Here is a 27,045-nt window from a genome sequence, read left to right as displayed (position 1 = left end):
AGAGAACCAAGGAGCCCGATGAGAAGAAGCAGCCTCCACCAGCCCCAATTGATAAATCAAAGATGCCAAGAACCTACACAAAGATGACATGCCAAGTCTGCTTCAAACAAGGCCATAACAGGTTGGGTTGCCCAATCACAAAGGCCAAAAAAGCAGCAGCTGCACAACAAGGAGTAAGTCACTACAGTACTTGGTTTGTTTTTGGTCTTAAGTGTGCAAAGAGTGTTTCAGAAAGTTAACATTAACTTTTTTTTTTTTCATTTCAGGGGGAAGGGAGTTCTATTGCACCCCAGCAAACTAAAAAGAGACAAAGGCAGCAGGTTGGTTGATTTTTCCATTGTAATATGCAAGCCTATGTTTGTTACATGATATTTGTTTTTGATTTGATTTGATCTGTGCATTTTTGGTTTTTGGTAAAAGTTAAGGGATGGTTAATGCTTGAGTTTGTGATATGTATGAGTTGGTTTGTTCGGTGGCTTGTTCTGGTTATGATGTTTATGGTTGCATAAGTGTCTTAATTGGTTATGGTTATGGTTATGTATTGTTGGATATGTAGGCACCAAAAGTTCAAGGTTCAAATGGCAATGGCACCTTGAAGGAACAAATCATCAAGTCTAGGAAGGCTTGGAAGAAGATGAAGACCATGGAGGGAAACCAAGCTGCCAATACAAGGGCTTCTAGTTCACAAACCATCCATGACCCTCCAACTCAAACCAGCCAAAACCCTGCAGCAAGAAAGGCGCAGCAGAAAAGCCAACCTGAATCGGAATATGCAACACTTTGAGGCAAGTTTTGAAGATGCCCCCAAGTTTTTGTTACATGTTTGTAGGCCTATGATGTATTGAACATTGGCATTGTTTTGGAATGATTGTAGGCCTTATGAGAAAGGGTTGTTAAATTGCTCTCTTTTCTGGAAATTTTGGATTGTTTGTTGAACAAAGTATGTTGGTTTATGGAGCAATGTCTATTATGGTTATTGGCCCTTCTTGTTTTAATTTTCTTTTTTAATTGGATGGAGTTATAAACCTAGATTTGCAGGACTTCATATGGTACTATTTTGGTTGGTTGAGCATATGTGAAACATGTGATGGTCAACTAGGTCAGCCTATTTTGGAGGAAGCAATATAGATTAATTAGTCAGAACTAGAGGGAATAAATTAAGGGAAAAATGGTCAACAAAGTGTTTTCGCAGGAAAAACATGTTGGTCTGGTCTTATAAAGCAATTGGAGGGCACATAAGTCATTTAGCCCTCTTTTTGGGGGTCACAAGCGTCACACGTGACTCGAACTGACGGACCGGTGACGGAAAGTCCCCGTAGGTACTACGTTGACAACAAATTAGAAGTCCAGGTATCACTTTGATACATTTGAAAGTTCAGGTATCATTTTGACAGTCCTCGGAGTGTCCAGACACTGTCTGTGCATTTTTCCCTTTTTTTATTTTTTGTTTTTTATTAGTATAGTGTTTTTTTTTTTTAGCAGCTGAATTTAATAAGACTGAATGAATATAGTTTTTTTTTTTCAATAAAAAGGACTCAAAATAAAAGACAAAAATACTCAAAATAAAAAAATATATATAAATCCCTTCCCCCACACTTAAATATTGCATTGTCCTCAATGTAAAAAAAGTATTTTCTTAAAAGCAATTTCAATGAAAAAAAATCTAAGCATGGAGAGGAAGAGCTAACACACATTTACACACAAAGAATACAAACAAACTAATAACTAAGTAAGATATAAGAAATTTAATGCAAAAGAAGGTTTAGAATTTGCTCCCCTTTGTAGACCACAAGTGCTCCAAAAGTCACCAACAATCACCCATAACAAGGCATGAAAGCCTTGCAATCCAATCTCATGAACTTTGGTGTTGCTTCAAAAATGACATCTTTCCTTCTTCATCATCATCTCTTATTCAAAAACTTTTTATTCATGCTTGGCTACCTCCAAGTAGGGCTTTGTTTTTTAGGACTTCTAGTCGGTCCTTAGAAGCTACCACCACTTGTTAGGGAGGATACTTCTTGTGCAAGACCACCGTACTATTTGGAGCCAAAGGACTTCTTGATTCGTCATAGAGGCAAGAACAAAAGCAATCCATGAATTCTCCAATGTTTGACCAAAGGAGTGGCTTTCTTCTAGTCTTCCTCTTCTTTGCAATGGATCTTCCAAGTATCCTTCTTGACTCCACCTTCAAAGTTGATGTGGACTTGATACTTGGAGAAAGAGTAGGTGGTAGAGATATGTGCGAGCGAGGTGGAGGATTGTGAACATGTGGACGACTTCCTTTTCAATCCTTCACTTCATCATAGAAGCATTGAGCACTAAATGGTGGATTGAAAGGTAAAAGTACCTTGATCTCAATACTTTTTTCATTGTGAACATGAATGCTCAATGTTCTATCTTGCTCCTTGGGAAATTCTTGATGTGCCTCCTTGGATGGTGGAGGAAGGAAAATCCTTGATTCTTCAACTTTTTCTTCATAACAAGGCATGTAAGGGCTTTCTTCATCTTGGAGAGTCTTGACCTCATTGGTGGAGGGATCATGGTGCATGATTTCAATTGTTGCATATTTCTCCTCAAAGTGCTCATCATCTTCTTCAAGATTATCTTTAACAACAAGCCCCCTTACTTTCAAAAATTGCACAAAACCATCAATGTTTTGCTTTATTTCTTCTTTGCTCATTTGACGGCTCCCATAACCAAGTGGTTCTTCTTGTATCTACATCATCATCTTGAACTTGAATAGAGAACTCTTGCTCATGATGCTCGATCAATATACAATTCTTCATTTGAGGTTGGCTCCACTTGATCAAGGAAAACTTGTGGCCCTTGAAAGGTTGTAGATGGTTGCTCTAATGCATAATGAAGTTTGAGTTTATCAATCTCTTCCTCCATTCTTACATTGGAAGCTTTCATCTCGGCAATGGCTTCTTGAAGTAGAGATCTTAGAGACTCATCTTTTTCTTCTTCTTGAGGATATGTCTGGGATGCCATAGTCTCTTGATGTATGCTCATTTCGTACTCATACTCTTGCATGAACTCCGGGTACTCAAATCTTAAGACACAATCAAGAGGTGAGTGTTGTGGAGATCCACACAAAGCACAAATATGGTTGAAAGGCATGTGACTTTGGGTGTAAGGCTCCCATTGTTGATAAAGTCCACCATTATAGCTTTGTTGGTCAAACTCTCTTGGATCATTCCATCCTTGGTTCCATCCATCCATAGCTGGAAAAAATTATATATGTACCTATAAGTTCCCAAAGGATTAGTAACTAGAAATAAAATAAAATGCAAGGAATATACAAAAATTGAAAATTGCGACTATTTTTTTTTTTTTTTTTAACACTTAGGTACGGGAACAGGAAATCTCGATGTGCAATGGGACTGAAACAGCTACCCTTTTCAAGACTATGTTTTATCCAATATACCTTAGTGTATCACAACATTTTCTTTTGTTATAAATATTGTTAATATCGAATCTAATTCCAAGCGGTAAATCAAGTGGACATGCGGCCCAAGTATAGTCGCCTAGACACAAATTCCCTTTAGCATCCTTTGGGAAACCTTACTGAAATGGCCAGGTAGGGGAGGGCGACCACGAGAGGTAGAATCCATTTTGGCATGAGCTACTCCCACATAGTGGTTTAGGCCCATTTGCAAGCACTTCTGGATCCAAAAAAACCGATCATGAACGTTGTCCCCTTCCTAGACACCATTCCACATAGGCTATACTTACTAAGATGAAAAATGTCATAAGTGTGAAGACAATTCAACAAGTATTAATAAAGACTGCCCTCAACCTTAAGGGACCAGAACTAGGTACCAATAAGGGGTTTAGGCCAATATTAACAAAAGAGACTTCACCTGAACGTTGTCCCCTTCCTAGGCGCCAAAAACTTGTTAGCCAAATAGCTACCCTCAAGTATAAAGGGTACAAGAAATAGTATAGGGATTTAAGAAAAGTTGTCGAACCCACGAGGATTGAATTCCTTTCACTAGCTAGGGTGTTAACCTAAGGAGAGCTAGAATATGCAAATGTACAATCATAAACCTAAATTCACAAGAAAATCTAGGCTCATGGTGAGTATGTGTATTGTGGTGGTAGTGAAATTGTTTGTTGGATAGAGTGGTGAACCAAATTAAAATAAATGCTCAAATATAAACTAAACTAGTAAAATAATGGATGAAGTTAGGGGTTGGATTGTCTACCACTAACCTCCCTTGCAAGTATTGAAGTTCAAATACAAGTGATGTTATTTTAATTTTCCAATTACCCTCTTTGCATCCGGATAAGACTACAAAGGCTTAAACTCCTTTAATGTTATTAATTCCAACTGGATAAGTCTAGAATTAACTACCTAAGAACAATTCCTATTACCGGTTAAGTCTCAATTCATTGTTCCTAGATGCATAAAGCTTTGAGTTTAGATAATCATGTAAGCAAACCAATCCTAGATCTAGGTGATTTTAACTCACAACCTTCATATGCACATAAAGGATGCTATTGTTGGATCATAATTCATATACATATTTGTCCCCTAAAACATGGAAATTACTTGTTCTAAAGTCCAAATTTAATGTTGACTAATCCAATTTCATTATTTCCCTAATCTTGTACTTTTGCTTAACCTTTGTGTTTATTTATATATATTTATTATGTTTTCCTTATTATGCTAGGAAATGATGGAGAAGAATGGAAATGCACTAAAAAGTCAACCTTAGAACATTTTCTTACTCCGGCTAGGAGAAAGTGAGCTAGACAAGGAAGAAGGAGCGGCCGCCTGACCAAATGAACTCCAAATGAGCTGAAAATCTCCAGATCCATTCTAGACATACTAATAAACATTTCTTATGAATAGTAAAAGAGCCAGATAGAAGTGGAAGGCCTTCAAACAATCAGTCCAATTTTATGCAGAAACAAAAATGGAAAACTGGACCTGTAAGGAGTCCAGTAGCGTTTCCGGCCCATCCACTATTCCAAAAGCTCTGAAACTCTCCAGATCCATTCTAGATATCTTAAGAAACATTTCTTATGAAGAGTGCAAGAGCCAGATAGAAGTGGAAGGCCTTCAAACAATCAGTCCAATTTTCTGCAGAAGCAAAACTGGAAAACTGGACCTGTAAGGAGTCCAGTAGCGTTTTCGGCCCAACAACTGTTTCAAAAGCTCTGAAATTCTAACATGATGATCTATACTCATAGAGGAACATTTGATATGAAGAAATCGGAGGCCCAAGATGAAGTCTTGGTGGAGAAATAATTGAAGGAATAAAGGGGCAGAAACTGATCTAAAAACAGCTCAACACCACATGTTCATGTTTCCTACCCACATGAAGAAAGCTAGATGCTTTTCTCTTTTTCCTTGGATATATTTTTCTACTCCAATCTCTTTAATAGATCATCATCACTTCCATGTTTCTGCACCTTCATGCTTTGCTTTCATTTCATCATTACTCCATCTTTTCCATATTTTACAAACTACTTCCATACTCCACTTTCATTATTTTTATTTCACTCTTCTTTTTCTTCCCTATATAAACACCTTCTCTTCTCACTCTCAACTCACCAATTCCTGAATCCATAACATCTTCTTTCTCTCTTCATCTCCTTCATAAAACCTCCATTTCCACCACCACAACCTTCATCATCTTTTCCATCTACCCATTCCATTTCATAGACAAAAAGCTTCACCATTTCACCACTTGATCATCTCTACATTTCATATTCCATCATCAACCTTTGAAGAAGAAGGGGAGGAGTCTAGCATCACTTGAGGAATCATCATCACCATCACCGTTTTCACCTTGTCAATGCCTTCATGAGTTCATCTACACCATCCTCAACTTGACTATCACTAGTCCATTCTCTATCCCTACTTTTTAATTTGATGTTCATAAACATGTTGAAGCTTATGTATTTGATTATGAGTGAGTAATTAATTTGTTGGGGCTAGGGTTGAAAGCCCTAACCAAACTTGTAATGAATTGATGTTTGAGTCTTATTTGATGCATTTTCCATGATCATCTTCACATGCTAATTCAAGAAGTGAATGTTTGTATTTGAATCTAGCTAATTTGAATACTTTGCATTTGTCATTACATGAACAATGTTTAGAGAATAGCTAGCTTTGGACATTGAAAGCATGATAGCACACTAGGTGTGTATGTGAGGGTAGTGAGTTAAAATCACCTAGATCTAGGATTGGTTTGCTTGCTTGATTATCTAAACTCAAATCTTTATGCATCTAGAAGCAAGGAATTGATACTTATCCGGTAATATAACTTGTTCTTGGGTAGTTAGTTTCGAACTTATCCGGTGGAAATTGATAAAATAAAAGGAGTTTAGGCCTTAGTAGTCTTATCCGGATGCTAAGAGAGTAATTGGATATTTGGGATTGCATTACTTATAGTTTGAACATCAATGCATGCAAGGGAGGCTATGGTGAACAACCCCCTAAAGCTCTAACTTCCATCTAATCTATCACATCTAGTTTAGCATAACCTAGTTTACATTTCAAGTTTGTTTTATTGTGTGTTAATTTGAGTTTACACCATCTCCAAAGCCAAAAATCAAACCACTACACCATCTTGCATATATTCACCATGAACTATGGTTCACTTATGAGCCCTTGTTTATGACTTGTACATTTGCATATTCATCTAGCACCCTTTAGGTTTTCCCTAGCTAGAGTGGGTTTTCCAATCCCTTGGGTACGATATCCCCTACTCATAATCCCCTACACTATAACTTGGCCCTTATACTTGAGGGTGGCTATTTGGCTAACAGCTATCATGCTATCAATGCTCAAGGTTAACTACTCCCTAAACATTTTTTCATGAGATGACAAACACAACACATTCAAAGTAGTTAAGTTTGAATGAATGCATTCACTTCTTGAATTAGCATATGAAGATGAAAATCACAAATAACATCAAATGTAAATTAAAACAACAATTCATACAAGTTTTGCTAGAGCTTTCAACCCTAGCCCCAACAAAGTAACTACTCACTCATAATCATACAAATTCGTATCAAATTTATAAAATAAATCAAGGTAAATTAAAGAGTTAAGGGAAGAATGAACTAGTTGAAGCTTGACAAATCAATGGGTAGCTCCTCCTTCATTTTTCTCCTTCAATGCTCCTTGAATCTTCCTTGATGATGGAATCGATGGATGATGAACTTCTTGATAGTGATGATGAATGGAATGGTGATGAAGATATGATGCTCCTTTGGCTAACTTTGAGTGGTAGTGATGGAGTTTATGGTGGTGGAAGATGGTAGTTGTGGGTTTGGATTTGGGAGGTGGATATGGAGGTTTTATGAAGGAGATGAACAGAGAAAGAAGATGTAATAGATCAAAGGAATGGGTGATGTTGAGAGTGAGAAGAGAATGTGTTTATATAGGGAAGAAAAAGAAAAGTGAAATGATGAGTGAAATAAAAATAATGAAAATGGTTTGTAAAATATGGAAAAGATGGAGTAATGATGAAATGAAAGCAAGGCATGAATGTGCAGAAATATGGAAGTGATGATGATCTATTAAAGAAATTGGAGTAGAAAAATAAATCCAAGGAAAAAGAGAAAAACATCTAGCTTTCTTCATGTGGGTAGGAAGCATGAACATGTGGTGTTGAGCTGGTTTTAGGTCAGTTTCTGCCCCTTTATTCCTTCAATTATTTCTCCACCAAGACTTCATCATGGGCCTCCGATTTCTTCATATCAAATGTTCCTCTATGAGTGTAGATCATCCTATTAAAATGTCAGAGCTTTTGGAGTAGTGGATGGGCCGGAAACGCTACTGGACTCCTTACAGGTCCAGTTTTCCAGTTTTGCTTCTGCAGAAAATTGGCCTGATTGTTTGAAGGCCTTCCACTTCTATCTGGCTCTTGCACTCTTCATAAGAAATGTTTCTTAGGATGTCTATAATGGATTTGGAGAGTTTCAGCTCATTTGGAGTTCATTTGGTCAGGCGGCCGCTCCTTCTTCCTTGTCTAGCTCACTTTCTCCTAGCCGGAGTAAGAAAATGTTCTAAGGTTGACTTTTTAGTGCATTTTCATTCTTCTCCATCATTTCCTAGCATGATAAGGAAAACATAATAAATATATATAAATAAATGCAAAGGTTAAGCAAAAGTACAAGATTAGGGAAATAATGAAATTGGATTAGTCAACATTAAATTTGGACTTTAGAACAAGTAATTTCCATGTTTTAGGGGACAAATATGTATATGAATTATGATCCAACAACCACCGGGCCGGGCCTATGGCGGGCTTTTTGACTGGCCGGGCCGGGCTTTTGGCCCTCCGGACCGGCGGGCCTCCATCGGTCCACTTGATCCGCGCAACGAGTTGTCAGTCAATAGTAGTCTCTTGTAAAAAAATAAATAAATAAACAAAAATAAAAAGGAGTGACTCTTGCCATCTACAATTTCATTTTCACAATTTAAGCTGCTATCGTTTTGCTCGCCACTAACAATAAAAATTCATAAATAGAAAAGAATGACTAAAAGCAACCCTAGTCCATGGCTCCCAAAAATAAGTACCATCACTGTTGCAGAAAGAAAAAGGACAAAATTCTACTTATTTCAGAAACGTTCTTAGAAGAGAGAAATATATTGGAAGCAAAGTATTGAGATTGCCAGGAGGGTTGCAGAAAGCACAATGAGCTGGAAATAAGTTCTTAAGGGGAAAGTTGGATTCGACGCAAAACACCATAAACGTCTACACTGACGTATGAGTTTGTCAATGGTTTAACTGAAAAGAAAAGAAAAGAAAAGAAAAGGGAAATTGCTTTATATAAAGAATAACTTTTTTTTTTTGACTCTGGACGACAATGTAACTCCCCACCCCCACCCCATCCCTGATGTCAGTGAGATTTGAACCTATGACCTCCACAGTGTTTGTTAGGCTAGCTAACCAACAGGTCACGGCTCACCGACTATATAAAGAATAACTTGTTTTCTTCTCCAACATAAATAGGATAAATTAATTTGAAGGTTTAGAAAATATCCTGCCTTCCAGCAACGAACCAAAAGCTTGAATAAAGACCTCACAACACAAACTAACTCATAATTAAATAACAAATTGCAAGAAGGAAGAAATGCAAAGCAATTGACAGATTTCTTTTTCTATTTACTTTTCAACAGTTACATATCAATACTTTCGGCAGCCTAGGCTACAGCTGATAAAAAGATACTGCAGATTTAGAAGTGAAATATTACAGACTTGCAGTAAATACCAGTAAACCAACTAGAGAATTAACAACTGCACAAGATGGAACCAGTGGAAAAGAAACTAGTAGGCACACTCTCACCCAGCAGCAACGTACTGATTATCACAATTACCCCCTCATTCCTGGTGTTTGTTCACTTCTCAGATCTGTCTTGAAGAGTTGAGGGCACTTTAAAAGGCTTCATAGGTTTTCCCAGAACATTCAAAACCCCAACTCGCTTCAACTCTTTTGCTGTAATAATGGAAAATGCAAAAAGGAATGTGAGATAGGTTTCATGCTTTTTCCACATATTCAAGGTAGAAGTATATATGCATAATTAAATAGATGCTTAAGAACTTGATATGCAACCACTACCTCACTACAATGGTTTCTGCAACAATAGAAGGAGTGACTACGTAGCAGTTGGGATATGAAACATTATGCTTTCTATTATTTCCAGGTAGTTATAGTGTATAGAAACTAAAAGAATTTCTGCTCTCCAACTCCAAATATCATCATCAATGCATCATATATGGAGTTATGATTTTGTAAACATGTAGGAGGGTAGGTAATAAAGCGACAACACTCAAGTTTGAAAACCAAAACCAAACATAATGCAATCTACCCAAAAAGTTTGATCACTATTCACAATACATAGACATCTGCAGGCTAACTCACACTATTCACTATTCTCACATTTAACAATGAATACAGCAGCCTACATGTGGAAGCTGCCTAGCTAAAGTTTGCAATTACCAAGACTCAGGTACCACGTGCTTATACCAATTTAGAGACTCACTCATGCTTTCTATTTGGTCACGGTTCAAACATTAGCAGTAGTGCTGCTAGAGTGATCAATGTGCTGCATTTTGCACAGAACGTAACCAAATATACATACCATGTGAAAGGCAGGCATCCAAGCAACAAAAAAACTTTTTTAGTAATTTCCTTTAAAGGAGAAAAGAAAGCCATTTCATCAAAACTGAGTGTGTATCCCTATCGACACTCTTTTATTCTTTTACACAAACAACATTTAAAGAAGATTATATCAGCTATCAAACCAGGTGAAAATATTTGAAAATTTTGACAAACCATATACCAAATACTGAAAACATCATCAATAGTAATAAAATAAGTGAATTAGCGAATTCGCACAACATTGGTAATTTTTGAAGATCACTAGATTCTAGTACAATATTACGTACAATAAAAAAATTACATACAAGAATTCACAGGGGAAGTAGAGAAAGTTGGTAGATAGGGCAAGAATTTACATGTAAAGATCATGAAAGCAGGTCATAAACTTCCCTAATCAAAATTTTTTTGAACTTTCTCAAAATCATTTACAGAAGGAAAAAAGAATTCAAAAATTTAGAACAGGAGAATAAAGCATGAACCTCCATCTTTTAGTGTTTTCCAATACAGTTCTTCCTTGCATATTTATATGATAAAAAATAAAATTAAATAAAAACAATTTTTGTATTACCTTCCTCCAGTGAAAGCTGAATTGACCTCTTTTCCAACTCAACCGCATGTCTGCTTAGTTCAACCGAGGAGAGTGACCGCAGCACTGAACCATGAACATTATCAAAGGGCAAACCAATGTGGACAGAATATAAAGCAATATAAAATGAAATGATAAGGAAGATTTTCTCAATTTAAGACATACTCTTGAGATAATCCTCATGGTCTGATTGGTCCAATTTCCTCAATAGCAACTGCAGCTGATGAAACCTCTCTTCCCAATGCAGATTTTTAAGTCCCTTTGAACTACCCAATGAAGGGGCAGCAGAAGCAAGGGGTTGGCAAGTGGATCCTGCTGGTGCTCCTCTTACATCAGATTTACTGTATGGCAGAGAAACTGATGGTTTTCCAGGAGGGATGGCTGCAGCTTCCCTTGGAAAAGGTGCAAACGCCAGAATGTTATGAACTGTTGGGTCCTTAGTTTGGGATATGGGTATGCTGCTTGCCTCTTGGTGGCTATTCATCCTCAATACCTGACAATCAGCCTTAATGCTCACATTATCATTAGCAAAATGAACTTTTGGCTCCTTTGTTTTGGATACGGGTCCGGAGCCTGCCCCTTGGTGGTTAACTATCCTCAATACCTCACAACCAGCATTAATTCTTGCATTATCATTAGCACAATGAACTTTTGGCTCCTTTATTTTGGATATGGGTCCGGTGCCTGCCTCTTGGTGGCTAACTATCCTCGACACCTCACAATCAGCATTAATGCTTGCATTATCATTAGTAAACTGAACTTGTGGCTCCTTTCTTTGGGATATCAGTACGCTGCTTGCCTCTTCATTGCTAAGTTTCTTCAATACCTGATAATCGGCATTAATGCTTGCATTATCATCAGCAAAATGAACTTCTGGCTCCTTTGTTTGGGATATAGGTCCGGTGCCTGCCTCTTGGTGGCTAATTATCCTCAACACCTCACAATCAGCATTATTGTCTGCATTATCATTAGCACTGTGAACTGTTGGCTCCTTTGTTTTGGATATCTGTCCGGTGCCTGCCTCTTGGAGGCTAACTATCCTCAACACCTCACAATCAGCATTAATATTTGCATTATCATTAGCACTGTGAACTGTTGGCTCCTTTGTTTGGGATATCGGTCCGGTGCTTGCCTCTTGGTTGCTAAGTTTCCTCGATGCCTGACCATCAGCATCAATGCTTGCATTATCATTAGCACTATGAACTGTTGGCTCCTTTGTTTGGGATATCTGTCCTTTGCCTGTCTCTTGGTGGCTAATTATCTTCAACACCTCACCATCAGCATTAACGTTTGCATTATCATTAGCACTGTGAACTGTTGGCTCCTTTGTTTGGGGTATCTGTCCTTTGCCTGCCTCTTGGTGGCTAATTATCTTCAACACCTCACCATCAGCATTAACGTTTGCATTATCATTAGCACTATGAACTGTTGGCTCCTTTGTTTGGGATATCGGTCCGGTGCTTGCCTCTTGGTTGCTAAGTTTCCTCGATGCCTGACCATCAGCATTAATGCTTGCATTATCATTAGTACTACTTCTGACTGCGTCAGCTTCTGATTTCCTGCGAACATAGACAAGATGCCCATTTGCAAAAGTACTACTGGGGGGTTGCTGTTCAGGAGGGATCATCTGGCACTCAGATAAAGGTCTTTTGGTGCCAGAAACTCTAGGGGAATTACTATTAGGTTTCTTATCCTTCAATGGAGAAGAGCTCCCAGCAGAGCCGGGCACTGGAATTCTATTGTCATTTTGCACATCTCTTAAAACTGTCTTCTTTACAGGAACTGATAACTGCTTATCATGAATAGACAACTCGGCCTCAGCAGTTCCAAGCCCATATTCATTGGTTTTAGAATCTATGGTATGCTGAAGCATCTGAATATATTGACCTAGCGATGGAAACAACAGTCAAATTTAGAAATAAAAATAAATAAATAAAAAGTGGCTTCAAATATCAGAGGTTAAATCAAATGAAAACTCATAATCATAAAAATAAACCACAGAGGACAGCTCAGTTTACATAAGCTCTACAGAGCATGACAAACCAAGAATGTCCTTCATATAATAAGCTTGCAAAAAGGGATCACTCAAACACGTAGCTAAAACTACTGGTAGCAACCTAACATAATTCTAGAAGTAAAACACAACAAAGATTTCACTCGAACCATTTTCCTGAGTATTGAGATTAAAGCATAAAAACTAGTCTTTGACCACTCCCATTCACTGTAACTATCTACCTAAGAGAATCAAATTACTTGCCAACAAGGCGTTAACAATAAGTGCAATAAAAAATATATATAAAAAAAAAAACCTTTCTTCTTCCTAATTTGGCAGGAAAACTCAAGTTTGGCATATTATATTCTAAAACTACACTCCGAGAGTTCCCTAACTAATTTACATAGACTATCGAAACTCAATCTCATAAAATACCAATTTAGCCAGCCAATTACCTATATTCAGACAAACAGCTACTTAAAGCCTAATAGATGATTAAACAACTAGCTCGATCCACCGAGATTAAATTCCATTCCATTAAATTCAACATAATCATGCAAGAAAAGGAAAGACCATAATCATGCAGCTCACTGCATTCACACATAAATCCAACAATTCCGAGGCATGAATTCCACCAAGATCAAAAATTAATGAGCACCCAATTGATCAATTTCACTTTGGAACAGAAATTCTTAACCGAGACGCAATTGGGATTAAATCATGGTCTATAACCAAAAACACCTAAATAGAGCGTCTGAAAAGTAGGGTAATTGATACGCGAAATAGTAGAAGAGAAAGTAAGATTGGACCCAGAAAAGAAAGAAAGAAATTGATTGACAGAGAAATTAGAATCAACCATGATTGAAACACCTCACCTTAGCTCATTTCATTGGAAACCGTTGTGCAAAAGAAAAGAGGAGGACACGGGGGTTTCAAAAGCCTCGAGCTTTGGCTCTAAATCCCCTCTTTAATATGTCAGGAATTTGTTGTTTAGTCCCTCCGTAGAATCTAATTTGTTTGAAATTGGTCCTACAATTTTTTTATATTTCACGTATTACCCCAGAACTGGCAGATGTATTACCTTTCTCCACCTTTTTTCATTTCTAAAATAGAGGCGTGAGTGAGAAGATTGCAAACACTTTGAGAGTGAATTTCTTAATTAATTGTACTCAACTGTTGTTGAATTTAAGTTTGGTGGTTGAGAATAAATTAAATTTATTCTAACCGTTAAATTTAGATCTAATGACAATTGAGCTCAAGTACTCACTAAGTAAAGAATCCACTCAATATGTGAACATGACTGTTAGAAACTATGACATCGTTAAAACTTTTTCTGTTGGTTTGGTTTTCTCTTAATTAAAACCTGAAATTGAGGACTGGAAATCGGTTTGATATAGTTTGAGTTCAGCTTGTTTTTAGCCCGTTCAACTCGTGTTCGTAAAGGGAACACGTCAATATTAAACTCTATAGAAAAATCAAGCTAATCTTAAACTAGTATATTTGGTTCGTAAACCTCGTGTATAGTTTGTAATTTTTATGAACCAATTTGAATAATTTCATATCCGGCTCGTTTGCTAGAATTAAGCTCTAATTGAATATTCAAAACAAGACTTAAGATATAAAAACTTAACTTTTGTTTAGTTATTTCTTTCATTTAATGTACTAATAATTACTTTTGTAGTTTTGTATAACTATTTTATGTAAACTTTTCTAATTTTTTCAATACCATATTTAGACAAATTTAAGATCAAGCAAAGCCACAATCAAGCTAAGTTGAATCAAGTTCGAGCTTGAAAATAAATCAATCAAGCCGAGAGGAGGTTGAGCTTGCAAAAATTAGTTCAACACGGCTCAATCTTTAAAAAACATATGAGCCAAGCTTAAGTGATATTTGTCTTGGCTCGACTCATTTGCACTACTTATCTTACTTGTAAGTTATTATTTATATAAATCAATACCTGAAAAGAAGAAAACAGTTTTTATTTTCTCTTTACTATTTACTTTGCTATTTGCTATATATTTTACATTTTTACCCACTTACATCCAGGCAGTTGATTAAAAAGAAAAGCATAAAAAAATAAATTTAAAAAAAAAAAAAGTAATTGATTAGGCGCCAAATGGCCAAGGCAATCTTTCATTAGGAAAACGAACTGAAATTAAAACCACATTATTCACCTAAGAGCAAATGCCATCGCTATTTTGTACATCCAGCCAGACAGTTTCTAGTGATTCAACCAATAGATAAAAGCTAAAAGAAATTCTGGATCTGAAACGTCAGAATTATACTTACATTGAAACAATTTATTTCAAATGTGCACCGTATACAAGGAAAGAAGAACGTTCAAGCATATCCGAGAAAGAGAGGAAGGAAGAGGGAAGCAGGTAAATAGTTGGGTATGCATAAGCTTGTCCACAAGTTCACAGCTCTATGATAGTGTGTTCTTGCTTATTCACACTCCCAAAATGGAATCTACAACTGCCCGTATGTCTCTGTGTCTTAAGAAGACTTTTTACTCCGCATTACTAATGTTACAGTCCACATTAAAAAAGAAAAAAAGAAAAAGAATCCCAATTCAATAAATATAAAAACACGAAACCAAGTAACATGTTATGCTCCTGGTGGGTTCCCTAAAAGTCGCTCTACTGCAGCATGGACATTCCCGGAAGTGGCTTGCAATGCCCTGATATTCTCTTGAGTATCGAAGAAACCCATTTCTTGAAGTTGTGACAGCTGAGTTGCATAACGTTCCTCCGGTGGTACTGCAACATATACAAAAATTTCAGAGACAAAAAAAGGTGTGACCGTTCTATTTCCTTCACCAAAACCAGAAACTTTCTTTTCATGAATGCAAGCTTTGCATTAAACTGAGTTGAGTTGATAACCCTACCATTGCTGACTGGTGCAGCCAAGCTGCCAGCTCCAAGACCACCAAACATGTTCATCAGCATCTCCAGTCCAGCACCATTATTGGGGGTTCCTGATTATACAAAAAAAATATATACATATTAGCAGGAAGTTTAACCCAACGAGAGAAAATGACAAGGACTACATATTATAAACATTCTCTTCTTGAATCTTTATTTCCCAAAGTACCTGTAGCACCACCAGTCTGAGTTGGATCCCTGAAAAGAAAGCAGCAAATGATTAGTGGTAGGGCAAACATTATGAAAGGTATAAGAAAGGTATATGTTACTCTGCTTGTTCAAGTTAGAGAATTCAAACCATATGATGAATTTGACAACTCGACAATATATGGAACTAATCCAAGGGATATGAAAGAAGGCTTACATGGATTTATAACAAATTTATGTAAACCCTAGAATGATTCTGTATTTATATATAAGTTTCTAGAAAGAAGAAATCATGGAAACCAAGTGGGCATAAAAAGATATATTCACTTACTGAGTTGATTGCTGTCGATTGGTCTGAGAAACTAGTGACTGCTGCAATGCAAGCATTTGCTGCAAGAGAGGGTAAAAAGTTGAAGATAACTGGTGTAAAATTTAGATTTGGAACAATTTCAATGTCCACAGCAGACAAAATGTTGTCAAGTTACATTTAACCAAGAATCAATTTTAAAAGGAAAAAAGAGGAGCATAAACCAGCAAAGATGGTATGTATGTTTGTGTCTGTGTGTGTGAGAGAGAGAGGCGGGTGGCTTTATCCCTTTCGATAAATTGTTATAGTAGAATTCCTTGGTGAGTTATTGCAAACTTCTGAAGAAAAATACCTGCATTGTCTCAGGGTTTGTCAACTGACGTAGAAGCTCTGGATTTTGCATCATTTCTCTAAGTTGAGGGTTTAAATCAACCATGGCGCGTAGTTGTGGATTGAGGTTCAGGATCTGAAATATAAATAAATTTGGAAACATGAAAAGAACTTCAGTTGGGAAAACATTCACCTCTTCTATAAAGAAAATATTTTTAATGATAGTACCTGATTCATATATTGGGGATTAGAGAGCATGCTTTGCATCATCTGTGATATTGCTGGATTCTGCATGAGCTGATTCATTGCATTAGCGTCTGGCATGCCACCCATCATTTGTTCCATTCCCGGAAGACCACCAAGACCTCCCAGACCTCCTAGACCTCCCAGACCTCCCAGACCTCCAAGACCGCCAATACTTGGTGCCCTCCCATCCCCAGCAGGAGTTGACCTGGGTGCGTTTGTTTGATTTCCTCCTGAGAATTTAAATTGTAATGTGAATATAGAAATTCGGTTGGCAGACTACACCTAACCAACTCAATAATCTATCCAAACCACACTCTTTTAGGAAAAACTACACTAGTAAAGGACATAACTTTACTTTTTAATGATTTTACGGGCCAACAGAAATGGATTGCAGGACAAACAGGCAAATTGAAAGACATTCCATGTACCACATCAAAAAGTTGAGTGGCCTTTATCATGCTAAAAAGACATGTAAGAACAGACAATGAAGAACATTGGTATTAAATTTCAAGATCCAGCCATAAATTTAGCATGGGAGTCTTAGTTTTTAAGGATTGGATTGTCAGGAAACTTTTGAGTTTAATTGCTATAGCTTTAATAGGGTTATCTAAAAACGTAATTAGATAAGAAAAAACAAAAAGGGATAGCTCACCAGTAGTATTGCTCCAAGGGTTGGGAAGAGGGTTTGCATTAGGAATAGCAGAACCTGCAGTAGTTTCTGAACCGGTGGTTGAAGGGTTGTTAGTCCCATCCCTGGCCTGTGCCCCTCCCTGATTCCCTAAAAGAGCAGCAAAGGGGTTTGCAGCCGCATCATTCCCAGCATTCCCGGTCATAGTGGTAGCGTTCAAAAATGGCTCCTGAACATTTTCATACATCCGTCTCAGCATGTTGAATCCCTCAGGCGAAGATTCAATATTACTCATTGCCCTGTCAGTGTTTCGCATCATCTCACGCATGAGTTCAGGGTTCCTTGCAGCTTCTAGTGTCTGTCTAAGAATACCAGGATCATTAAGTATATGTGCAAGCTCTGGGTTCCGGTCAATGATGTCCCGCATTTGTGGATTGTTCATGATCAAGCCTCGCATCAACTCAGGGTTATTCATAAGACTCTGAATGGCAGGCGTATTCATTATATCCCTCATCATGTTCGGGTTCTGAGTTAGTTGCTGCTGCACTTGATCAAATTCCGGAAGCCCACTCCCAAATAAATTACCAGGTGCTCCACCACTACCAAGACCACCCAAACCCTGCCCAAATAGCAAAGATGCCCCAAGGTCGGGATTCTCAACCCCCTCGGAACCAACACCACGAGTAACACCAGCTGCAGCTGCAGTGTTGGGACTTGCAGAAGTAGCATTAGCGGCGGGAGCAGCCGGTGTTGTTGAGGCACCAGGAGCAAAGGCACGAACCATGTGGACAGTATGATCTGCCTGCAAACCTTCAACAAAAGATACCAATAACTCATTAGAGACACTGAATCACCTACACGGTATCGGCTTATAGAAGCACTCAAGCCATCAACAGCATTCAAATCCAACAATTTCACCCTAAACACAAATTAAGCGTCTCCCTAAATAACACAGCAATCAAAACAGACAATCATACTCCACAAACTTCCCCAAAGTATCAATTTTTTTTCAATTAGAAATTTCATATTCTAAAGCAAAATTCGAAAATAAAATAAAAATCACAGAAACCCACATCACAATCAACCCCAGATTCGATAAAAATAACAAAAATAATTAACAACAAAACAAAATTGGGCGAAAAAACTGCAATCCCAGAGAGTCAATCGAAGCTTACCATAACTTGTGAGGGTCTGGTCGTCCTTCAAAATCCGACCTTTGTAAATCAACCTTTGCTGATCAGCTGGAATATCACAATTCTGAGCCAAAACCGCCTTGAATGCCCCAACATCGATATCCAAAGTCGCCCTGACCGAAAACTTGGACCCATTAGAGCACCGAATATTAATCAGCTCTCCGCCTTCGCCACCACCTACTTTAGGCTCGCTTGAATCGCCCTCAACCCCCATACCTGAACCCAATCACCGATCCGAAAACCCTAACCCTAAAATATGAGAAACAATTGGAAACGCCTCTGGAGTGAAAGTGAAAAACAAAGAGCCCAGAAATAATAGAAATATGTGTGAAATATATATAAGAGAAATAAAATTAGGGGAAAATAAAAAAGAAAAAAGAAAAAAGAAAAAAGAAAAATTGTAATTTACAAATTAAGAAAGGAAAAGGGGAGGAGGGGGTTGGAGAGGAATTAGAAATAAAGAGGAAGAAGAAGAAGAAGAAGAAGAAGAGGAGAGTATATGTGGGGTTTGTGTGCCCAAGGTGAGACCCTTTTGTAAGAGAGAAAGGAAAAGTGAGTTTGGATTCTCTGCGGTCGGGTTCGCATATTCTACACCAGCTCGGATTTGGAGTTGAACACCCTTCTTAAGATTTCATTGTTATTTATTTATTTAGTTTCTAAATTTCTAAAAAAACAAAAGCGATGGCTCAACAATAGGGATTACAATACAAATTAAAAAAATAGGTTGGACTTTTTAAATAATATTTTTTAGTTGCTCACTAATTTTACGGTTTTGTGATTTTGCATCTCTTTTTCAGTTATATATTATGTCTTGTTCTTTCTTATAGCAGTAGTTTCTAACGAGCCAAATAGGGCGTGTTTGATCTCTTAGGGGTGTTGTTCAGATTCAAGATTAGAGATCAAAACTCAGAAAGAAAAAAAGAATGAATCTATTAAAAAAATTTAAATTTAAATTCGACTGCCTAAATAATTTTTTTTAACTATTGTTCATAAGTCCAAACAAAGTGCTGAATTTTGTTCGTCAACTCATTATTTTTCTGAATTGTGCGGCCCAATCGGATATCATAGCTCAGAATTACACCATCTTAAAGTTCTCAATTTTTCACATTCCTTTACGTCAATCTAACTACTCTATTCTACATCATTTATAGTTTCACTCCTAAAAAATAAAAACTTATCATAACACTGCTAAACTTAACTCTAATGATGGAAATAATTTAACACAGGTAAAATTTTGATCATATGTATTAAAAGTCCCACTTTATATAATAGGTTAAAGTTAGGATTAGTGGCCATCCAAGTTACAATTTTAAATAAACTCTTATGCTTAAATTTTACTAAGTATAACAGACAATCTATTTTACATTAACAGTGGGAATACAACTCACAAAATTCAGTCTAATTCTCTCATGGATACCCAAGAGGGTACAGATGGATCAGAGCATGTAGCTCAATTTAAATTATAACAACTCATTGGCCCTCCATATATATATTTACATGTAAGAAGTAAGCTTTGTGGCCGATCTTTGGGGGTTAAAATTAAACCAAAAGCACCTACAATTGATGGAACATAATGAATTAAGACCCTATGGATAAAGGTCTTAGGGAAATATTGGTGGTCAAAATGAGTTAATGGCATCAATTTTTCTTTTAGGTGATTAATTCTCATCAACACATGTGAGGTGTCCGGACCCTTTCTAATCTTTTTTGATCGAAAATATATCAACCCTTTCATTAAATTCAGCAAGTAATACAAAAACGAAACACCCCTATAGGATCGACAGAAAGAATCGTTCCTTAGAACCTCCTGAAAACTCTATTATAAAAGAATAGCATCTCAACAAGTCCCTAGTACACCCACCTTTTAGAAAATCCACGCACCATTATTCTAACAAAAACCAAGAAACCTTGAAGCAGACATGAAAGGAAACAATTAAGGCACTGGTTTTTGCGACCCAAAACAAAATATAAATTAAACTAGTCATAGAAGGTGACACACCTCCCTTTGCAACAAGAGACTCCACTAGCAGAGTAGCCTCGCCCTCCCTCATCTACATAGTACCATGCTCATCAACAACCTCAGCATCCAATGCTTCAAGATTTGAATCAAATCTCAAAGCTTTTCCCCGACGATTATACTTTCGTATCTTCTTCACTTCTTGTTCATCTGTAGTCTTAACCTTATTTTTGCTACTCTTGGGGCGTCCAATCTTCTTCTTCTTTGGTGAGCCAACAACTTACCATTCTTGTGTTGCAAAATCAAAGAGACACTCTCTCAACTTCAAGCGTCGAATCAGGAAAAGCTATAAGTACTTCTTCCCAAACCGACTCAAATTGGTCACAGCCTTTCTTTTCTTCCTAACTGGCATCACTTGCATGGAGGAAAACTCCACCCTAGCAGTCTCTTTTCCTGTCTCAGTCGACATTGGGATCATAGCCAACGACGTCGAGCCTGCCTCCTTCTAGATGACTGGAAGTGGAAAACACAATTTCAAACTCCCCACAGATTGGATATCATTCAAAACCGGGTCCAAAATTATGTGATTTCCCATCATCTTGGAGCTCATGAAACCATGATTTGTCAACGTTGCATGGCCTCCCTTCCCAATGCACAAAGCCTCTACGTCATTACCAGACGAACCCGACTCAAGCTCTAAACGAACCAGATCGATATTGCCCATTCCTAAATCCTTTTTAGTCAATGAAGGACCAACTTCTGTCCCCGAGCTCAAGGATATTTGAAAAGCACAAGAACAACGCATTTGAAGTTTTAGAAGCCATTTCACCAAAAAACAAACCAAATCAATGGAATTAGAAGTAAGAAGTTTGCAAAAACACTGTTCATAAGCTCAAACTTGAAGCAAAGTGATCAAATTGTTTGAAATGAATGGAAACTATCTAGGGCTTTGAAAAGCACAACAACGCATTTAAAGTTTTAGAAGCCATTTCACTAAAAAACAAACCAAATCAATGGAATTAGAAGCAAAAAGTTTGGAAAAACAATGTTCATAAACTCCAACTTGAAGCAAAGTGATCAAATTGTTTGAAATGAATGGAAAGCATCTATGGCTTTGAAAATGATTGGAACAACGTATTTGAAGATTTAGGAGTCATTTCACTAAAAAACAAACCAAATCAGTGGAATTAGGAGCAATAAATTTGTATCTCTTTTTCGGTTATATATTATGTCAAACATATGTTTACAGTTTAGCATTGACGATAACGGATACTAGTGGATCAAGCAATTCATGGAAAGAAATTTGTCGCATTATTCCTCGTATGTCTTGTTCTTTCTTATAACAGTTGTTTCTAACGAGCTAAATAGGGCGTGTTTGATCTCTTAGGGGTGTTGTTCAAATTCAAGATTAGAGATCAAAATTCAGAAAGAAAAAATAATGAATCTATTAAAAAATTTAAAATTAAAATTCGATTGCCTAAATGATTATTTTTTCTTTTTCTTTTTGAGAAACTATTGTTCTTTTTTTTTTTAAATGGAGAAACTATTGTTCTTAAGTTCAGACAAAGTGCTGAATTTTGTTCATCAACTCATTCTTTGTCTGAATTGTGCTCCCCAATTAGATATCATGGCTTAGAATTACACCATGGCTTAGAATTACACCATCTTGAAGTTCTCAATTTTTCACATACCTTTACGCCAATCTAACTACTCTATTCTACATCATTTATAGTTTCACTCCTAAGAAATAAAAACTTATCTTAACACTGCTAAACTTAACTCTAATGATGGGAATAATTTAACACAGGTAAAATTTTGATCATATGTATTTAAAGTCCCACTTTATATAATAGGTTAAATTTAAATAACTATCTTAGTGGCCGTCCAAGTTACAATTTTAAATAAACTCTCTTATGCTTAAATTTTACTAAGTATAACAAACAATCTATTTTACATTAACAGTGGGAATACAACTCACAAAATTCAGTCTAATTCTCTCATGGATACCCAAGATGGTATAGATGGATCAGAGCATGTAGCTCAATTTAAATTATAACAACTCATTGGCCCTCCATGTATATATTTACATGTAAGAAGTAAACTTCGTGGCCGATCTTTGGGGGTTAAAATTAAACCAAAAGCACCTACACTTGATGGAACATAATGAATTAATTAAGACCATATGGATAAAGGCTTTAGGGAAATATTGGTGGTCAAATTTAGTTACTGGCATCAATTTTTGTTTTAGGTGATTAATTCTCATCAACACATGTGAGGTGTCCAAACCCTCTCTAACCTTTTTTGATCGAAAATAGGTCAGCATTTTCATTAAATTCAGCAAGCAGTACAAAACGAAACACCCCTATAGAATCTACAGAGAGACTCGTTCTTTAGAACCTCTTGAAAACCCTATTCTAAAAGAATAGCATCCCAACAAGTCCCTAGTACACCCACCTTTTAGGAAATCCACGCACCATTATTCTAACAAAAATCAAGAAACCTCGAAGCAGACATGAAAGGAAACAATTAAGGCACTGGTTTTTGCGACCCAAAACAAAATATAAATTAAACTAGTCATAGAAGGTGACACACCTCCCTTTGCAACAAGAGACTCCACTAGCAGAGTAGCCTCGCCCTCCCTCATCTGCATAGTACCATGCTCATCAACAACCTCAGCATCCAATGCTTCAAGATTTGAATCAAATCTCAAAGCTTTTCCCCGACACTTATACTTTCGTATCTTCTTCATTCTTGTTCAGCTGTAGTCTTAACCTTATTTTTGCTACTCTTGGGGCGTCCAATCTTCTTCTTCTTTGGTGAGCCAACAACTTACCATTCTTGTGTTGCAAAATCAAAGAGACACTCTCTTAACTTCAAGCGTCGAATCAGGAATAGCTAAGTACTTCTTCCCAAACCGACGCAAATTGGTCACAGCCTTTCTTTTCTTCCCAACTGGCATCACTTGCATGGAGGAAAACTCCACCCTAGCAGTCTCTTTTGCTGTCTCAGTCGACATTGGGATCAAAGCTAACAACGTCGAGTCTGCCTCCTTCTGGATGACTGGAAGTGGAAAACACGATTTCAAACTCCCAACAGATTGGATATCATTCATAACCGGGTCCAAAATTATGTGATTTCCCATCATCTTGGAGCTCACGAAACCATGATTTGTCAATGCTGCATGGCCTCCCTTCCCAACGTACAAAGCCCCTATGCCATTACCAGACGAACCCGACTCAAGCTCTAAATGAACCAGATCGATACTGCCCATTCCCAAATCCTTTTTAGTCAATGAAGGACCAACTTCTATCCCCAAGCTCAAGGACAAGTGGACAACCCCGCCATGGCAGTCGCCGATGGTTTAGCCTGAATCTCCTCCTTCTCTTTGATCAAAATTTTGTCACAGCCTAGGGCATCATAAAGGAACAACCCACAGTCACAACAAAACCCCTTAAACTTTCTCATAGATGAATGTTAATTCCGGTCTCACCACTGGAGAAAACTCAAAGACCTTCCATATACGAATCTGGTGACGGACATCAAACACTATCTTGATTCTATGTTCTTCTTCTTTCCTTTTCAAGGCATTTTGATCCACCCGAATCACCCTCCCTAGCGACGGACCCACCATAGCGAGCGCCATCTTGTTTCTCAGGGCAAGAGGAAGACCCTTCACGGCTACCCAGGTTTCCATCATATTCAGCGGCATTTCCTCCACCACACCGAGCCCATCATATTCACCCACCAAGCATAGTATTACGATAGAACCAAGGGCCTCCATGCAAAATTCGATTACGCACCGCTTATTCATTCTCAAATTGAAACACAAACTGCTCACTTGCATCCTGGATGGTTAGACCCGATCTAATATGCCAGATGGTGGATATGGTACCTTTAAACCCCGGCAGCTTTGCTTTCATCACCAACAGACGACCAACCATATACCAATGGCTATCCTGATTAGCCCCTGCAGCCCCCAGTACCACCAGAGTCGAATCTGCGTGGATCAGCGCCACCTCAGGACCATTCCCGATGTCTGCCATCGAATGGATAATTAGATCAGATGGAGAGATATGAGATTTTGGGGTTTTTGTCGATGTAGAAATGCATCGAGAAACCCTAGCAGAGACGGCTTGGTCGACCCCTTCTAACCAAGAAATAGTTCCGCTCCTAATTCAAATATTAATTTTAATTTAATATTCTAGGTATAAAGATTGTACTTGAGCTTATTACTTAATAGTTGAGATTACTTCAATGCCATACCTAAAAAAGAAAAGAATCATTTGTAATTTGTTTTTTAATACATAGTTTTTTGAGTAAAATTAGGTTAGCCCTTTATTGAAATTGAAAGATTACAACGAAACGATGTCAAGCATCAAGAAAGAAATAAACAATACGAAATGAAAAAGATGCGAAAATTGCATCGGAAATACAAGAATTAAAAATGCAAGAGCAACAACATCGAAATGCATCGCTGATTTTACACTACGGATTGCAGCCGTGTAGTGAATTGAGTAGTCGGTGGTTTGACTACCCATGCAACTCCAACGCACAAATTGACAAAAACCAATTTGGCACTGGTATGAGGGCACTCTCCCACCTAAAGATCGAAGCCAGCCAAGGGTGTCAGAACATGGCATGTTGGCAGACGATCTTTCACGAACAGGTACCATAACCTTGGGTCTCGAATCCAATACCAATAACGCTCAGGAGTCCCAAGCCATTCTAGCATTTGACACACAACACAACAAAGATAGTGTGTCGCAGTCCAAATCCAAAACCCACCTGGATCCCAGATCCGGATCATGTTGCAGATCCAGATCCAAATGCACAGTTGGCTCCGGGTTAGAAACAACAGACTCCCATTCCATTCCCACCACCAGAACCACCGCTGACTCAATCGCACACCGACCGCCCCCAAGCGATGTAGAGACCAAGATGAAGAGCGAACCACCAGACCTGCAAGATCAAAATCAAAACCAATAGAACCAGCCAAATCTCAATCAGTCCCTGTCAACCCCCGGTTGCACAAGGCGGCGATGCCTCCACCTGGATAAACCAAATCGCCGCATTTTGCCACCTCTGTTAGCCAGCCACGGTGAACAACAGCCAAAACACCACCACTGTCCCACGCGCCCCTCACAACATCCTCCTTCACCGGATCTATGTCAGTAGCCATCTGCACCGACAATCCACCACATTTTCATTGCCCAGACTTCGGAAACCCCAGGAGACAACCACCGCCGCCAATGTCCTCCGCCCAAGCAATCAAAACAAACACCCCACCACCGCCACTGTGGAGAGCGACAAGTGTAAAGAGAAATAGGCTGAAACCCATGATAGACTCCATGAATATGGAGTAGGTGCAGGAGCGGCGAACCCGAAGGAACGCCGAAATCCAAACCCTAGCAGAGCTAGGTCGGGAGCTTTTCTATTTTAATACATTGTTGTCTTCTCCTAAAAAAAAAATATATATATATATATATATATAGGAAAAATTTTAAGAACAGTACATGAAGTATAGGTTGTTCCGAAGTTCGGTGTATTTGGTTTCAAAGAATTAACTTTGGTACATGAAGTTCCAATCCCGACCCACGTTTAGTACATGACGTCAATAACACCGTTAAATCTATGCAATTATTCAATTTTCAAAGGGTAATTTTGAATTTCCACCTCTCTCTCTCTCTCTCAGACACACATACGGACACCCAATTCTGGGTATCCTTCTCCTTCCTTATTCTTCTCCTTCTTCTTCTTCTTCTCCTTCTTCTTCCTTCTTCTTCTTCTTCTTCTTCCTTCTTCTTCTTCTTCTTCTTCTTCTTCTTCTTCTTCTTCCTTCTTCTTCCTCTCTCCCTCCCCGATTTGACCCAGATTATCTGATTTTTTCCTCCTCCTTATTCTTCTTCCTTCTTCTTCTTTTCTCCCTCCCCGATTTGATTTGGATACCCAGATTATTTGATTTTTCCCTCCTCTTTATTCATCTTCCTTCTTCTTCTTCCTTCCTTCCTCCCTCCCTCCCTCCCTCCCTCTCCGATAACAAGTTTTATTTGGATACCCAAATCTAATTTTCTTCTCCTTCTCCGTCTCCTCCTTCTCCTTCTTCTTCTTCTTCTTCTTCTTCTTCTTCTTCTTCTTCTTCTTCTTCTTCTTCTTCTTCTTCTTCTTCTTCTTCTTCTGCATCTTCTTCCTCCCTCCCTGCCCGATTTGATTTGGACACCCAAATCTGGTTTTCTTCTTCTCCTTCTTCTTCCCTTTTCTTTTTCTTCCTTCTCTTCTGTTAATGCTCAAAGTCTGGCGGTAGCCAAACCTTCGTTTAACGCGGGTCCGGTGGGCGGACCGCTACTCTGTATACTTGGTGATTCTTGCTGGCTGCCAAATGAAAGACAGGGCGTCAGAGGGAGACCGCGTTGGGCGGTCTTCACTTCTCCGATGCCTAAGTCAGTTGATATATAGGCAGCACAATAATAAATGAGTAGTTAATGCGTAATAATGAAGAGAGAAGAGAGGACCTTTTATAGGTGAGGAGAGGTCTGATCTTCTCTTTGTTTTCGATGTGGGACTGATATGCTTCAGTTTCCCAGTTCCAGTAGCTTCTGATGCCGTCT

The 27,045-nt window shown here is 38.0% G+C and overlaps 2 protein-coding genes across 3 annotated transcripts; both read right to left on the bottom strand.

Moving 5' to 3' along the window:
• Positions 1 to 9,097: 9,097 nt before the first annotated feature.
• On the bottom strand, positions 9,098 to 13,708 carry LOC133736843 (uncharacterized). 2 transcript variants are annotated; one of them, XM_062164437.1, is made up of 4 exons: positions 13,583 to 13,708; positions 10,880 to 12,601; positions 10,697 to 10,780; positions 9,098 to 9,462 (listed from the first exon to the last, which is right to left on the bottom strand). In XM_062164437.1, exons 2-4 carry the CDS (start codon positions 12,585 to 12,587, stop codon positions 9,365 to 9,367), a joined length of 1,890 nt encoding a protein of 629 aa, XP_062020421.1. In that variant the 5' UTR covers positions 12,588 to 12,601; positions 13,583 to 13,708; the 3' UTR covers positions 9,098 to 9,364. The 2 variants fall into 2 exon arrangements, with proteins under 2 accessions (XP_062020421.1, XP_062020422.1); XM_062164438.1 differs by having other exon boundaries at positions 13,578 to 13,617.
• Positions 13,709 to 14,974: 1,266 nt separating this feature from the next.
• On the bottom strand, positions 14,975 to 18,987 carry LOC133736435 (ubiquitin domain-containing protein DSK2a-like). The gene is made up of 8 exons (XM_062163922.1): positions 18,466 to 18,987; positions 17,315 to 18,100; positions 16,645 to 16,892; positions 16,439 to 16,552; positions 16,111 to 16,169; positions 15,802 to 15,830; positions 15,596 to 15,685; positions 14,975 to 15,467 (listed from the first exon to the last, which is right to left on the bottom strand). Exons 1-8 carry the CDS (start codon positions 18,695 to 18,697, stop codon positions 15,316 to 15,318), a joined length of 1,710 nt encoding a protein of 569 aa, XP_062019906.1. The 5' UTR covers positions 18,698 to 18,987; the 3' UTR covers positions 14,975 to 15,315.
• Between the last annotated feature and the right edge of the window lie 8,058 nt (positions 18,988 to 27,045).

Source organism: Rosa rugosa, chromosome 3 (assembly GCF_958449725.1).
Source record: "Rosa rugosa chromosome 3, drRosRugo1.1, whole genome shotgun sequence".
NCBI lineage: Eukaryota > Viridiplantae > Streptophyta > Magnoliopsida > Rosales > Rosaceae > Rosa > Rosa rugosa.
This window is presented reverse-complemented; position numbering and strand designations above follow the sequence as displayed.

Coding starts and splice junctions, on each gene's coding strand:
- LOC133736843 (XM_062164437.1), bottom strand. CDS start 12,587: ATGCTTCAGCATACCATAGATTCTAAAACCAATGAATATGGGCTTGGA. Junction 10,781..10,879: donor CCATGAGGATTATCTCAAGA/GTATGTCTTAAA, acceptor TTCATGGTTCAG/TGCTGCGGTCACTCTCCTCG. Junction 9,463..10,696: donor TCAGCTTTCACTGGAGGAAG/GTAATACAAAAA, acceptor CCATTATTACAG/CAAAAGAGTTGAAGCGAGTT.
- LOC133736435 (XM_062163922.1), bottom strand. CDS start 18,697: ATGGGGGTTGAGGGCGATTCAAGCGAGCCTAAAGTAGGTGGTGGCGAA. Junction 18,101..18,465: donor CCAGACCCTCACAAGTTATG/GTAAGCTTCGAT, acceptor CTTTTGTTGAAG/GTTTGCAGGCAGATCATACT. Junction 15,468..15,595: donor GGCTGCACCAGTCAGCAATG/GTAGGGTTATCA, acceptor TATATGTTGCAG/TACCACCGGAGGAACGTTAT.